Source organism: Desmodus rotundus, chromosome 3 (assembly GCF_022682495.2).
Source record: "Desmodus rotundus isolate HL8 chromosome 3, HLdesRot8A.1, whole genome shotgun sequence".
Classification (NCBI taxonomy): domain Eukaryota; kingdom Metazoa; phylum Chordata; class Mammalia; order Chiroptera; family Phyllostomidae; genus Desmodus; species Desmodus rotundus.
This window is the reverse complement of record NC_071389.1, coordinates 138,465,579-138,481,656: the sequence shown is the minus strand read 5'-3', so window position 1 is coordinate 138,481,656 and position 16,078 is coordinate 138,465,579. Positions and strand designations below refer to the sequence as shown.

Sequence of the window (16,078 nt, the reverse complement as noted above, 5' to 3'; positions counted from 1 at the left end):
GTTTCCCATGTCACAGATGTGCGGACTTTTTCAAAGACTTTTTCTATTTTGCTGAAAAATTTTTAAATGGCAAACAGTGAGACCAATCATCAACAGAAGTGTTACTTTTAGTGAGTCTAATAACTTTTTAGAATAGTAAAAGAGTATAAAGATTTGTAGTAGTGATGAACTTCACATCTTGAAGTCAGCCATATGCAGTATTGGGTTGCCTGGAGTTAATTATTTTGGGAAATCTTAGTCTAGGTGAAATACTTCAGAAGTGTTGCTTAATTACTAACCCTCTGGCTTAGAAAAAAAAAATACGAAGACCCTAGGAAATTACCGTCAAAAACAAGAACTTTGAAAATTTACCCTCTAAAAAATTATCAGTCTTGTTTTAACTTTGAGTTTCTCACTTTATAACTCTGGTTTTAAGGATTAGAAATAATGCACATAAAGTACCCTGCACAAAGTAATGTCACAATAAATAATGGTAGCTATTACTGTCACTTCCTGCCATTGAGAACCATATATTCTAGTATTAGTACCTTCTCCCAGCGCCTACCACATATCTGACTATCATATAAATATTTATCAAATGAGTGACATCAGAGAAAGGTTGCACTCGGCGGCCCATCTCTGGAGTCAGTCCTCCGGGGTTAGACTCTATGGTCAAGGGAAAGTTAACACAAAACCCCTCTCCAGCTTGCTCCCAGTGCTGAACTACAATTCCCAGGATGCACTCGAACTCCGTGCTTGCAGTGCACCCTGGGGAAAAAAAGACTCTGGCTCTCCCTTGGCCACGTAAGAGAAGAGCTATAGTTTGGGAAAATACGCGGCTTCTAGCGTAAGCACGCACAGAGGCTGCGCAGATCTTCTCATCTGAGTTCTGCCGCACGTATTTTGAGTATAGGAAGTTTAGCCGGAAAGATTTAAGGACAGTTCCACTTCCGGTAACACGGGGAGCTATTGAAAGATGGCGTCCTCCAAACTGAGTGAGCAAGCTACAGCGGCTGGGAAAAGAGAATTTCATAACCAGAAGCCGAAGCCTGACAATCACGGTAAAATGGTGTGAGAGCCGAAGCCTGGGTTTGGATGTTTAGTTGCGATTGCTTGCTTCGCTTGGTGGGAACGTTTAACCCTGGTTTGAGTCTGTTCTCTAAAGTTGTGTACTTGTAATTGTTGGTTCTTAGTGTTATTGGCAAGACCTACGAAAACCGTCTGGCGGATATGGTGTCGGTCACGTGTTCCTAACTAATCGCTTTTGCTAAGGGACCCCAAAATGTAATTGTTGCGAAATTCGTCTTCTGTAAAATGATGAGGAATTAAGAAATTTTGTAGGACGCTGCAAAAAATTTTGTAGGGCGTTGCAAGAGTTGGCGGCGACTACTGGAAGTCGTTAACAATTTGAGGGATGCGGTAGAAGGTCTTTAAGTATTTGAGTGAATGCTGATAACGAAGGAGTGAGACAAACAATAGTGATAAGAAGGAGGAGATTTCTGGCGTGTCCAGAACGCTACTTTGTCAGTTCGTGAAGAAATTTTGGAAGATTTATTATTATTCTTTTTTGTCAGAGTATTAGCTAAATATATGCTAAAATATTGCTGCCCTGTTTTGTTCTATGCCGGTTTTATCCACATTTTCTTCAGTATGAATGACAGGAAGAGAGGCTAAAGAAATAATAGCCCAGGGCTTCAGCAGTCATTCTTGAAAGTGTTAAAAACCTCGAACTCTCATTCTATAGGCATTAGAAAGTTATTAAAGGTATTTTTTGCTTTTTTATTATTAACATACATAGCAAAGTACAGTATATGTACAGCTTTAAGCATAAAACCAACACCTGAGAAAGGAGCGCTCAGACCACTGAGCGGAGTAAAGCACTACCCTACCTCAAACCCCCTACAAGCACCTCAGATCATTATATTCCTTTTGTTTTTGAGACATGAAGTAATCGTTCTAAATCATGTTAATCATTCTGTTCTTTTTCTTCATAATCTTTACCACCTTTGCACAAAGCAGTTTGATTTTGCCTGATTTTTAAATTTTATATGAATGCGGGACGAATGTAGGCATGGTTCTGTATCCTGCTTCTTAGGCTTAACTTTGTTTTTGTTATTTAATCAAGGGCTTGAAGCTCTGGTTTTTTCTTTTCACAACTGTATGATGTTCCCTTGTGTGAATATGTGCTAATTTATATTTTCATCCTACCATTGGTGGACATTTACATTGTTCCTATTGTTTGCTATTAAAATAATGCTGTTATAAACATCTTTGTATATATCTCTTGGTTTACATGTTCAAGAGTTTCTCTCGGTTATGTACATGGGATTGGAATCCATGAAGTGAGGGTATGTGCAGGCGGATGAGAGTTCTCATTGCTCTACAAACATAGTAACACTTGGTATTATCTAAATTACGAACTTCTGTCATTTTGGTAAGTATGAAGTGGTACCTAGGTAGGGTTTTAATTTGAAGTGTTCTTATTACTAATGAGGTTGCACATCTTTTCACATGTTTTGGGGCTATTTGAACATTCTCTATTGTGAAACTCCTTTGTATTTTTTGCCAGTTTTTAAATTAATAGCCACTGAAGTGTTTAAATTGGGTAGAGACTTGGTCAGATGTGCATTATAAGCAATGGCTATTGTAGATTTCGAATGTTTTCTAAGAATACTTGGAAGTGAATGATATATGACGATTAGCTAATTCTCTGTGATTTCAACGAGAAATAGCAAAGTGGATGTGAGTATAAGAAGCAAAAAGCAGGTTTACCGTACTGGGGTGGTTAACTTGGACTATACAGACCTGCCTCTCAGACTGTAGTGTGCATGCACTAAATCTCCTGATGAGGTTGTTAAAACAGATTCTTGGGCCTCGCCCCAGAGATTCAGATTCGGCAGATTCGGACTGGGGCGAAGAATTGCATTTCTAACACACTAGCAGTTTATGCTCACGCTGTAGGCCTATGGATCATACCTTTGAGTAGTAGTGATTGAAGTTATAACTGTTGGATTTAAGAGGCTTCTGAAATCCAGAACCAGTAGTTTTAATAAATGATGTGGGAGATAATTTATGGCCCTTCAGAGGCATTTTATTTTAATGAAAGGACTGAATGTCTTTTTTTTTTTCGAGAGAGAGAGAGAGAGAGAGAGGGAGAGAAACATCAATGTGTGGTTGCCTCTCATGCACCCCCAACTGGGGACATGGTCCACAACCCAGGCATGTGCCCTGACTGGGAATTGAACCGGTGACCCTTTGGTTCCTAGGCCAGCGGTCAGTCCACTGATTGTCTTTTATAAAAATGGGAAAAATAATACTGGTTCTTCCTACCTTTCACAATTGTTATGAAAGATATACGGGAGTAAGGCACGTGAAAACTCTCTGGAAAACCTCAAACCCTATACCAGTAGTTATTAACTGAAAGTACACACCAAAGTATCAACTTTTAAAATTTTTTATGCACATGCACTGACATGCAAATATAGTATATACATACATACACATATTCAGACTTCAGTAAAATTTGAAAGGTTATATATATTTAAAATAGTCTTGTAAACAAAATGGTATTTGAATCTTCAACTCTAACACAGTGAAGTACAGTGGAAATTCCTTGAGTACCCAGTATCTGTCAGGCATATGCTAATTAGTATGGATCCATGAGAGTCTCTTCTGTTAAGGAACTTTGCTTTATGAGGCAACTGAAATGTGTACACGTAATTTTAATATTGTATGTTGATGATAATGATAGAGGCCTGTTTCTTGATTGTTGAGTAATCTAAAAAGCACAAGGAGAGGGCCCTGGCCAGGTGGTTCAGGTGGCTGGAGCATCATCCCGTGCACCAAAGGTTGTGGGTTCAGTCTTCAGTCAGGGCACATACCTAGGCTGCAGATTCAATCCCCGGTCAGGGCGTATGGGAGGCAACTGATCCATGTCTGTCTGTCTTTCTCTCTCTCTCTCTCATCAATAAACATTTCTTCAGGTGAGGATTTTTTTAAAAAGCATAGGAAGAGGAAGTGCAAGGAAAGTACTGGAAGCTTCTAAATGCATGCATATAAATGTCCAAAAGTAGATTAAAATCTGATGTGTACATTTTTTCCTGTAGATGAATCAGAACTTCTTACTGTTCCCGATGGTTGGAAGGAACCAGCTTTTTCCAAAGAGGACAACCCCAGAGGACTCTTGGAGGAGAGCAGTTTCGCAACTTTGTTCCCCAAATACAGGGAGGCTTACTTGAAAGAGTGCTGGCCATTGGTACAGAAAGCACTGAATGAACACGTATGCATGTTTTGTATATTTCTTTGAGATTTTGCTCCTGTTTATACCTTTTAAGTAAGTGTATGTGTGTTGGTGGGTTATTTTTAAACCACCAGCTAGCATAAGGTTAATTTGGTTCCTTTGGTATTTTAAACATCCTGGATAAGCTTTATTCTTGTAATCCATTTGTAATTTTGTAATAGAGTACTTTGAAAATTCACATACCTTTAAAATTGTAGGGATTTCATAGACTGTCTGAAACTCACCTGTGACGTCCAAGTTTCAGAATGGCTGCTCCGTGCAGTGGTAGTGGCCGTGCACCTGTGCAGTTCGAGTTGCTTAATTTTCATTTTAAATGAAAGCTGTGGATGTGCCAACTTCCCCCTTTGTTGCTGCTGCCATGCCCCTAGAGCAGTGTATTTGTTTTTGTTGTTCAAACTGTGGGTTGAAATCCATTAGTGGATCCAGAAGTCAATTTAGTGGATATAACAGGCCTTTAAAAAAAATGAATGTATCACATTGGTAAAGATCATTTTATGAAGCTTTTGGTTCATTTATATGTGTGTATATGTATATGGGTGCTAGATTGTGATATAAAATATATTTCTCAAACTAAGGGACTGCTCTGGAGTCCTTTGTGCCCGTTGGGTATGAGGGTGGCTCGGCAAACTGCAAGCAGTGTTTTACAGCTGTCTACACCTAGGGTTGGACCTTCAGTCTCGCTCACTCTCTCAGGCTCTTACTCTCACTCTCACTCTTATAAACTCATAGCGACCCAACCTTATGTTGAGTAGTCTATTACCCACTATGTTGAAATATTCTTCAGAATATGCTCACATGTCAGAAAATAACATTGTTACTTGCTTTGTTGAAATCTGGTGCCTTCTACTGAGAGTTGATACATAATTTTCCAACTATTGCTTCTGAACCTATGGTAATTTGTTTTTACTTTGTTTATATTTAGCTAATTCAAACTAACAAAAAAACAATTGGAAAGGAGAGTCCATTCTCACCCTAAGGAGCAGATGATGTATTAGAGCTAGTTCCAGGATAGGGAGGCCATACAGCTTTATGTTTTTACCTTAGGTCTTAAGTATGGCCTCACTTGGATTGATATGTATTTTTTAAATTAGAGATAATCTCTATTTCAATATGTACTAAGTATTCTAAAGCCAAGTAAGTATAAATGGTTTCAATTGTTTTGAGTTTGTATACATTTTGAAGGATGAAAGTAATCAAGCATTCTTTATATTAACTACCCAGCTTCTTCAAGGAGGGAGTTGATAGAATCTTGGAGAGAGCTTAACTCACAGTAATTGTTAGATTAGGATGGGCTCTACAGTTATCTAAAATTGAATGCATTTTTAGACAGCCGCTCGTTTGCGCTTTCCTTTCTGTAGCACGTTAACGCAACCCTGGACCTGATTGAGGGCAGCATGACGGTCTGCACAACAAAGAAGACCTTTGACCCGTATATCATCATTAGGGCCAGAGACCTAATAAAACTGTTAGCAAGGAGTGTTTCATTTGAACAGGTAAATTTGCAGTTACAGAGATTTTGCTTTGTTTGTGCCGACATTAGAGACAACATACAACACTGCATCCACCCACCCCTGCCTTCCCTTCTTCCCCGCTCCCTTCGTAGAGTCTTCAGTATCTGCTTAGACACCAGGGTGGGCTTTGAAAGGAAATGCATTTGTAAAGGAAATTGGTGGCATGTTTTCTTTGTTTGTTTGTTTGTTTTTTCAAAAGGCAGTACGAATTCTTCAGGATGATGTTGCATGTGACATCATTAAAATAGGTTCTTTAGTAAGAAATAAAGAAAGATTTGTAAAAAGAAGACAACGGCTTATTGGTCCCAAAGGATCTACATTGAAGGTACTTTTTATCAGTAGAAAACTTGAGTATCTTCCTCTGTCATTTCAACTGAGTTTCCAGTGTATATTGAGTATTTTCCAGTGTATTTCAACTGAGTTTCAACTTTTCTTTTGATGCAGGCACTGGAACTCTTAACAAACTGTTACATTATGGTTCAGGGAAACACGGTTTCAGCCATTGGACCCTTTAGAGGCTTAAAAGAGGTGAGAATAAATTAATGTCTTTAGTTAATTTTAGCAGAGAACAAATAATTTGGTTATATTGTTTTATGATTATTGTATTTTTTTCGAATGTGCTTTGTTTGATTACCCATTCATAAATATTTTGTACTTCCTGGAATTTGAAGGAGTCATCACTCCTGGACCCTAACGTATTATGGCTGACCTTTGACAATTACAGAGACGTCTGATTCTCAGTCAGAAGGTCTGCACACCATCACTCCTTTCACTGCAAATTTTAAATGGGTGTTTAGGCGCCTCTTGGTCTGTAACACATAGAAAAACACGATGTAGTCTCATGTGCTCAAATACTAGGGAATTGAACAGATCTTGTTATTTGCAGGAACGGATACAGCCAGTAGAAACCAAACTCATTTTCTTTTCCTTTAAGATATATTTTCTTGTGTTTGAATTTATTGTAATGTTTATGTAATGTTTTCATGAACATTTTGATGCTATTGTCTGGGTCTGGCTGTGAGGTCTTGCTTCTTCCTTTCCAGGGCCTTTGATGGAACTCTGTTGGACCTCATTTTTGTAAATTACCTGCTCTTTTCTTATGGAGCAATATAATCCTTAAATACATTGAATATTTTGTAATTCTATAAAGTCTAAATATATTCAATTTTTACAACAGACCACTGAGGTATTTTCATTTCCGCATTAAAAATGAGAAAGCTAAAACAGGGAAATTGAGTGGCTTGCCCATAAAAAGCAGCAGTCTCATTATTTGCGAACTCTAAATCCAGCCCTCTTCTCCCCTAAATCACAGTCCCAGAGTGTTGTACTGGTTCCATATGTCAAGCAGTACAGTTGAGTAACTTTATTGTACCCAGGGGAGGTTGACTATTACAAAAGATCTAGCAGCCACTAAGAGCAGTTGAAGGAACTATTATATACAATTTGGTAGCCATTGCCTGGTTTGTGGGATATTTTGCAACATAGTAATCATCTATCTTCTACCTAGTTCAGTAAAACCTTTATAAGTGACTGATTCATTTTCCGTTGCAAATTTCAGGTTCGAAAAGTAGTCCTAGATACTATGAAGAATATTCATCCAATTTATAATATTAAAGTGAGTATTAATTATATATTGCTATAATAGTGGTCGTCATGCTTCCTTTAGCAACAGACACCTTTCTTGAAATTAAATTTCTATAAAAGTCTAATATACAAAACCGATAAAACAACTATTTTGGGTAAATTAGAGGTGTTCAGCCCACTCAACTCTACCCCATTCCTGTAGTTACTTCCTTGGAAGCGTAGGAGCCCAGTATCGATAGGGACACCGTGGTGTACTACGCAGCTCTAGTACAAAGGGCGCCACAGGATTTATCACGGGTGATACTGGTTATGTTTTCTTAGATCGTGACCCCATGTAGTAGATTTAAAGATGTGGTCTTTCAGAATTTTGCCTTTTCCTATTAAATAAAGCCTGGAATATTTCAGATTGCATTAGAATCTTTTTCTTTTGGTGGGAGGGGATTTAACACTTATCATTTAGTTAACCAAAATAGCTCTTCATTTTCTCTTTCATATACCAGCCTTTTGAGAGAGATCTGTTACATCCCTGTGTGTACAGAGTTCATGACTGTACTTGGAAGTGTCACCACGGTGTAATGAGCTGTTTTCTGATGGGTATCTATGAAGCGGTCCACTTAGATATGATGAGGTTAAGTTAAAAAGTCTCTGTTAGATTGGAGTGGAAGAACAATTTTGAGTTATATCAGGACATTAAAGAAAGCTAGTCATGCATCTGATGCCTGGTTTGCATCGTATGATGTTCTAATCTCTATAAAATTCAAACAGAGTAGAGAAAATGTGAAAATACTGGTTTTGTCTGATCATGAGAAAGTTTGCTTTTTTCCCCCTGTGGTACTTCAGATGCTACTGAAAGCTTCCTGCTTACAGGGAGTGTTATGAAGAGCTCTCCTTGCTGTTACATTGAATTTTAAGGTTTAAAGAAGTAATTGTTGCAAAACTGAATTAGTCTTTTTAATCTCAATTTATTTTAACAATCCTGAATTTCTTAAGCTAAATTTCCAATGGTTTTATGATCCTTGGGTAAAAATCAGGATTACATGTTTTTTTCTTTATGGAATAGCTTTAATCCTACGTAAGAGACTAGGATAGGATTTATAATGTCTTAGTTTGAAAACTGTATGACTTCTGAAATTGAAATTTTTACATTATTTGTATATTGCATGACTAAAGACCTTAATGATTAAAAGAGAATTGGCGAAAGATTCCGAATTAAGATCACAAAGTTGGGAAAGATTTTTGCCACAGTTCAAGCACAAAAATGTAAACAAACGCAAGGAACCAAAGAAAAAAACTGTTAAAAAGGAATATACACCATTCCCACCACCACAGCCAGAAAGTCAGGTCAGTATTAAATGCTGAATTTTGTTACATGAGGAGGAAACTGTTACAATCAATTTTGTCAGAAACTTTGCTAAGGGTATTTTAGGTGCAATTGCTGTATGTGTGTGTGCGTGTGTGAGTGTGTAGAGGCAGAAGAGAACTGAATGTGAGAGTAGACAGGCTTATCTGAGCGACATGCATGGGGGTGCGGCTTCACATTGTGAGTATAAACTATATCGAGGTGGTTGGTGTCACTTATGTCCCTGTAGCCACCAGAAAATTCAACGAGTTAGCCCCAAAAGCTCTCTACTCTGCTTCAGCTTCATTCCTGCGACCAGGAGCAATATGACTGCTCCAGTTTTGAAATCTTACACTCTAATATTGCCCTTTTTCCAAGTTATGAACACCTCTCTTTTTCAACTGTCTTCTGGATTCATTTCCTTTCCAAAAGTTCCTTTTCCATCTTGCCCATCTTTCATGCTCCCTTTTCCTTCTGTCCCACCTGCCCAGTAAAAGTCTTAAACTCGGATCAGCCCTATGACGACATCTTTCCCATGATGCGGCTACCAAACGTGGGTGGGAAAAGTCATACCTTTGCGTTCTACCCACTACAAATGTACGTTTCCAACCGCTGATAGGTCCTCAGAACTTGGTGGCAGTTCTGTGAATCCTCTTAATTTTCTGGGCACCCTCTCACTTCTAGCAGATGACACTGAATTTTATTTTACTGAAATATTTGAGACCATCAGGCAAGAACTCTTCCAACTTCCTCTTCTCTCACCTACATTTTTCCCACCTGTATCCTTTCTTTACCTGCTCTTTTAGTTCTGTCTTCACCTGTCCCCTGAGGGGTCTTGCCTCGTTATTGCCTCCCTTGGAAACTCTTCCCTTTCTGCTAGTTCTTTGTGCTGAGCACGTGAACTGTCCGTTTCTGGTACTGTCTTGTCCACAGCCCTGTGTGTGAAGTTTTTCGGGGAAGGTTTGATGAGAGGTCAAAGGGAAAAGGATGATGATAAAACAGCAGAGGTGCTGGATCCTGAGGCGGCCTCTGGGAAGGGAAGATGTGAAGACAGGAAGAAAGTGGGGGTTGGGGGGAAGGGGCGTGATCCAGTCACTAAACGGCGTTTGCGCAGCGCCTGCTGTACTTCTTACGGCCTGTCCTGGAGTCAGTGATCGTCTTGTCTTTCTCCCCGACGACTGTACGCTTCTGAAACAGTGATGTCTCAGTTGATTTATCCTGCCACTTATTTGCAAATGATTTATTTAGCCTGTGCATGCCTCAGTTTCCCATACATAAAATGGGGATAATAACACCCATCTCAAAGAATTATTCATGAGAAATGAATTAGTAATTGTAAAGAGCTTACACGTGTAAAGAGTTTAGAACATTGTCTTAAATATAACGATGCTGTCTACATGCAAGCTAGATAAAATTGTCAGTCGACTGTGGAGTGAATGGATGAGCTGTAGCTTTCTCTAATTAGTGTTCCGTAGTCACCAAATCCTGACAATTCTTGCTTTTCGTTTTGCATGTCTCTGCCTTTATTCCAGGCTTTTATTGCTTCTCCATTCTTCTGTACCTTAAAAAATGCTGCTTTGGTCTCTTCATTCTTCTCAGAAACTTCAGTCATTTCTAAATCATGTCCCACCTCCTTCACCCAACATTCAAATTTCCTCAAAACTCTTTTTCCAGTTTCCTGTTACACTTTTCTGAGTCATCGACCTTCCATCCCATAAAAAGCGGTCTGTGTGTATTCAGCGAACACGTCACCTACTTTCCTACCCCTGTGCTTTTGTGCAGGTGTTCCCTTCAGCTTAGAGAATGTTCCCTTCTTTCTCACTCCCTTTGTGAATTAATCATAACCCCGCTGTTTTTACCTCATGGACATTCCTTTCTTAGAAATGACTCTCATCTACATTATTTCTGATTTACTTGTAAATATAATTTCAACAGATCGATAAAGAATTGGCTACTGGTGAATACTTTCTGAAGGCAAGTCAAAAGAAGCGGCAGAAAATGGAAGCAATAAAGGTAACACTGCCTAGCTTACAACATTAATAGCTAAGTTCACAGAAACTTAACTGTAAGTTGTGTTTTACTAATATATCTTTTATTAATAATGTAGGCTAAACAAGCAGAAGCTCTCACTAAGAGACAAGAGGAGAGAAACAAAGCTTTTATTCCACCTAAAGAAAAACCAGTTGTGAAGCCTAAGGAAGGTAAAGCTTGTTTTCCAATTCTTGGTGTGATGATAAAGTCTGTTACATTAAAAGCAAACCCTCAGTGAATTTATTTAAATCTCTTTGAGCGTTAATAACTGTATCTTCAATCAATTCACATAACATTTCATCCATCACTAATCCTAGGGACGGGAGACGACTGAGGTACCTTACAGGTTAGTAGCAGCCGATGCCTGTTAAGAGCATCCCAGACTGCTAGTCCTCTCCTGACCTCCGGATGGGTGTGAGAAGGACTTCTTGTTTTGCAAGATAAACCAATGCAGTGACTCCTGTAAAAATCAAAGCAAAGCCCTGAGGTCCCTGAGCTCTGCTGCCGTGCCTCTCAGAAAGAGCTTATCAGAAGTCGTGCTTTTCTTCTCACTGTGATCTGAGGCTTAAGGTTGATCCTGTGTTGTTAACGTGGATTTCCGTCACCTTGGGCTAGGGGACACCAACGAAACAATGGGAGGGTTTTGTTCAGGGCTGTTAAACAGATGCTCAGGGGAAACACTCTCGTGCCTCCTCTTCTCCGTTCCTAGTCTCATTTTCACTCCTGCTCTCTTCTTTGCGTGTTCTTTCCCACTAGTGACGTTGTGCTTTTTATTCCTAAAGCAACTCTGCAAAGCAGCCAGTGGCTTCTTGAGGGGAGGGTGTCACTGGCAGCGTAGCTCATGACCTGTTGGTCACATCCAGATACAGCATTACTATTTGACATAGTGTCTTACGTCAGTGTTAACCGCAGTAAAAATGCTATATTCTTTGTAGAACATCAGTTATGTAAAAGTTAGAAATATCATTAGCATTCTATGTCTAATTTGTACAATGTGTCAGTCAGGTAGTTGAATAGCTAGTTTCATCTCAGTTTATTAGGATTAAAAATGTAGCTGTTCCACTATAGTGAGCACTTTAACTCTCTGCTCCTCAAGTTGATGGGTAGTTTGTATGATATTTTATCTTGTGAATTATTGATGCTCTAAATACTGTTCTTTAAATGGTAAGGAAACGTTGCAATTTTGTCGCTGCTTTTGTTCAAGCTTTTGACATTGATTAAATGGTTGAGTTCTACTAGGAGGACTTCTAAATACTTTCAGATTATTGTTTTTATAAAATTGTACTGGTCATTCATTGAACTAACATTTGGGAAAGTTTTTAATTAGTTCAAATAGCTAAATTATGATGCCCTTTTCATGTATACTTTCATTAATGTATTCTTAAAGTATTTTAAGATATTTTTTTTCTCTTAAAGAAATTTCTAACTTTCCTTTAGGGAGATGGCAGGTGTTTTATATTTTTAAACATGACCTTCCGATTGTAACAGTATTCTGAAGTTACTGCCCTAAATATATGTTCTTTATGTTTTATTTGGTAAAAATCTAAAGAATTACATATTTTGTGTTATATTGTGTTGTTAATTTGTCTAGCTTCTACTGAAACTAAAATTGACGTGGCTGCCATCAAGGAAAAGGTTAAGAAAGCAAAGAATAAGAAACTTGGAGCTCTTACAGCTGAAGAAGTTCAGCTTAAAATGGAAGCAGATGAAAAGCAAAAGAAGAAGAAAAAATAATACACAAGAACACTGAACTAGAATTTACTAAGATACCTCCTTTTATAAAAGACTTTGACATACTGGGGCATCAGTTGCCTTAAGTGTAAGAAGTAATGCTCTGATTACTTTTTTCTGAGTTTGTTTTCTTTATAAGAGTGTTTATATATACAGCTGTTCTTTATAAATTATGTTCTTAGTGTGTTTTTTGAAAAATTTTATACCACAGAGTGATATATATATATGCATACGTCTTTGTATACATTGTACCTAATCTGTTCCAGGCAGGCTTGGTCTAGCGTGACTTTAGGAGTAATTCTTTAGGTGGTTTTATAAAGATTTTTGGAAGGTGGCTGTGGTAATTATCCATCCGATTGAATGTCTGATGACGTTGGTTAGTCTTTAAATACAGGGTGGGGCACAAGTAGACTTAGTTCTGAGTACGTGAAGCAGAATTTATTCTTGTGTTATTATTTATTAATTATTGTATTATTTTTTCATATGAACAACTATAAACCTACTTTTGCCCTACCCTGTATAACTGTGTCCCAGCACTTGGTTTTGAGGAAAATAAATGCATATTTTTCAGTGCTTTCTCTACTGATAACAAACATTTAGGTTTATCCTTTCTTGTAATCTTATTTTACATTTTGTTCCAACATTTAACAACCATGAGCCAAAAAACACCACCAAAGCCTATTAAGTCAAATTCCTTAATTACTGTTCTATTCTGAGTCTGGGGAAGTAGAAAGACATCAAATTGCCAGTGGGTAAAACCACATTCACTTAGTTGAGTGAGTCAGCATGCAAGAAGTTATGTAGAAGTGTTTTTACTACTGAAGGCCAGTGGACTCATTTAGAATCACCTGAATCTAGTTCACTCATTTTACATTACTTACTGAAATCGCAGCTGTGGCAGCTGAAAACAGTGCTTCACAGAAGAGTGGGAAGCAAATGTGAGTGTATCCTGTAGAGTTAGGATGTTGAACAGATGCTGCTTTTGATTATGGCTTTACTGCGGCAATATTTTTTTTCTGGAATGTTTTAAAATTAAAAATACACCCAATTGTTATTTTTAAAAAGTCATATGTAAGTGAGTTTGTAAACTGTTTCTAGTTTGTATTAGTCCAAAAGAACTAAATGAGGCTATTTGTGCTTGACCAAAATGGTAATAATAGCACTCAGTAGTAGTATTGGTGGACTAACAGTGAGAGAGCTGTATATCTATTACATGAATAGCGTATCTTGCCGTATATAATGTGCACCTTATTGCCCAAATTTTTGAGGAAAAAATAAGGATGCACATTATATGCGGGTAGTACCTGAAATACCTTGTATTTGTTGTTGTGTTTTGTAATTATTTGTTACATAAAATTTCCTCTACTATAATATGTTCAAAAATAAATACTAAAATTCCTTTATAATACAAAAAACAAGTATCTAAATATAAATAAATAATTGAATTAAAAAATTAAAAGATTTTTTCATGAAAGTTTGGGCCAAAAACATGGGTGCGCACTGTACATGTGAGCGCATTATAAACAGCAAAGTACAGTATATCGGCCAGGCTGGATATGCAGTAGAGTAGGAACCTGGGAAGCAAACATACAGTATCCTCTTAAACGTTGTTTCTCACAGTGCAGTAACATAATTCACAAAGACCTTAATGAAACAAGATTTATATACATACCTGTGACTTTGTCTTGCTGTGGGCTAGCTATAAAGTCAGAGAAAAGGAGGAAAAAAGAGTAGGTGTAAAAAGCCAAGTTTCTAATTATAACCATTTACTGTTGCTTTGGTTTTATTGCAGTGATTTTCAATGGTTAATTTTTTAAGATTTTATTGTGCTAACTGCACTAAGTTGATGTTTTTAAAGCAACATCTTATGTAAACTTCATATATAAACTTTTTATATACCACTACTGTAAATGGAAAAGTTATTTTATGTACCATATCTAGCAGTTAATGAATACAATTAAAATTAAACAATTAGAATTTTAAAATAAATATTAGTAGTACTCAGTGTGAACAATTTATTTTTAAAATTTTTTTGAAAGATTTTTTTTTTTTAAAGGGGGTCGGGAGGGAGAAAGAGAGGAAGAGAAACATTGATGTGCAAGAGAAACATGGGTCACTTGCCTCTTACCTGCCTCCAGCAGGGGTACCTGGACCACACCAGTTAGGGCAATGTGAACAATTAATTAAAATACTTTTATGAAAATAAGTTCCTCCCTTAGAAGAATGATCAGTCAGTACTAGAGACAGTGGCGTCTCTCATCCATTCCAGTATGCCATTAAATTACCAATAGGGCATTTGGCAATCATAGAGGCGTAATCACTCCTCTCCCTCCACTGAGCTTTATTTCGGAATGTGACCTTCAGAGCACCAGGAAGAGAACTGCATCTGCATTAGCCTTCTTGGCCCTTTTCTTTATTAGTCAGACACGTTTTACACACCAGTTCTGCTCCCGCTGCTGTTGGACTCCTGTGGTGGAACTGAGAAGGAGCGTCCCCTCTGGGTGCTGTGAGCATCCCTGATCATCATACTCGCCATTGGGCTTCTCTAGTCAGTTACTGTGAAGCTGCTGCGCCTTTAATTTTTCTTGGCAATTATATCCATGAAATCAAGAATGTGATGCGCTACTTACATATATAGTGTAAACATTAAATATTCAACTTGAATATTGAGACAAGTACATCCATGCACTAGCTAAAACCTTCCCGTGTACCATCCAGTCCACCTAGCACATTTCACAAAACTGCCCTGACTGGCCTCCATGGGCACCTATGGAACCGACCAGCAGTTTCTAGGAGACCCCAGAGGAGTTTTTCCCCCAGGGTTTGCCATGATTTGTCAGAGATGGACTCTGAATAAAATCTCTTTATCCTCTAATTCTTACCCACTATGCAAGTCAGCATGTGTTTTCCTCTTCATTTTTCTTAAGAGCCCGGGACCTTCTTATTGGATTACGCACCTAGTTTTCTGAATTTTATTCCACAAGATTAGACAGCATCTCAAGCGGGATCTCCTACATCAAAATGTAAAACTCCAATTCTCTTCTTATTATCATTGTGTTACTAATTATCTAAATTTTTAAAAAGAAGGGTTTTTTTTAATCTTGTTTTTTGTTTTGGGGAAACATGCACTGTATTTAATGCATATCCGCCAGCCAGAAAAGGAAGGAACCTCGGCTGCAACACTGAATTAAATAGGCATAATTCCTATCTGCCTGGAATTTAGTAGGAAAGACACAACTAACCAATGGCAATAATTAAATTACTCTCTACATAATTTAAAATAACTCAGTTTGAATTAGTTTAATTTTTTTTTTGATTCATCTTAGAAACATCCATTTGTTGTTTTACTTATTTATGCATTCATTGGTTAATTCATGTAGGTGCACTGACCACGAATCAAAACCGCAACCTTGGTGTATTGGGATGACAGTCTAGCCAACTGAGCTACCTGGCCAGGGCCTGAGTCAACAATTTTAAAGAAGCAGATAAGGATTGTTCATGGGCATAAAAACATCAGCAAAAAATTGGGGTATTGAAAAAAAACACCAAAGCACCAAGAGTAGACTCAAGATTTGGGATTACAAGGAGGATGAATTTGGGGAG

The 16,078-nt window shown here is 37.8% G+C and overlaps 1 protein-coding gene across 2 annotated transcripts; it reads left to right on the top strand.

Moving 5' to 3' along the window:
- The first annotated feature begins 766 nt into the window (after positions 1–766).
- KRR1 (KRR1 small subunit processome component homolog) lies at positions 767–14,501 on the top strand. 2 transcript variants are annotated; one of them, XM_024576387.4, is made up of 10 exons: positions 770–1,040; positions 4,086–4,258; positions 5,638–5,772; positions 5,990–6,115; positions 6,235–6,318; positions 7,349–7,405; positions 8,545–8,715; positions 10,649–10,726; positions 10,821–10,914; positions 12,336–14,500. In XM_024576387.4, exons 1-10 carry the CDS (start codon positions 956–958, stop codon positions 12,476–12,478), a joined length of 1,146 nt encoding a protein of 381 aa, XP_024432155.2. In that variant the 5' UTR covers positions 770–955; the 3' UTR covers positions 12,479–14,500. The 2 variants fall into 2 exon arrangements, with proteins under 2 accessions (XP_024432156.2, XP_024432155.2); XM_024576388.4 differs by lacking the exon at positions 5,638–5,772 and having other exon boundaries at positions 767–1,040; positions 12,336–14,501.
- The last annotated feature ends 1,577 nt before the right edge of the window (positions 14,502–16,078 follow it).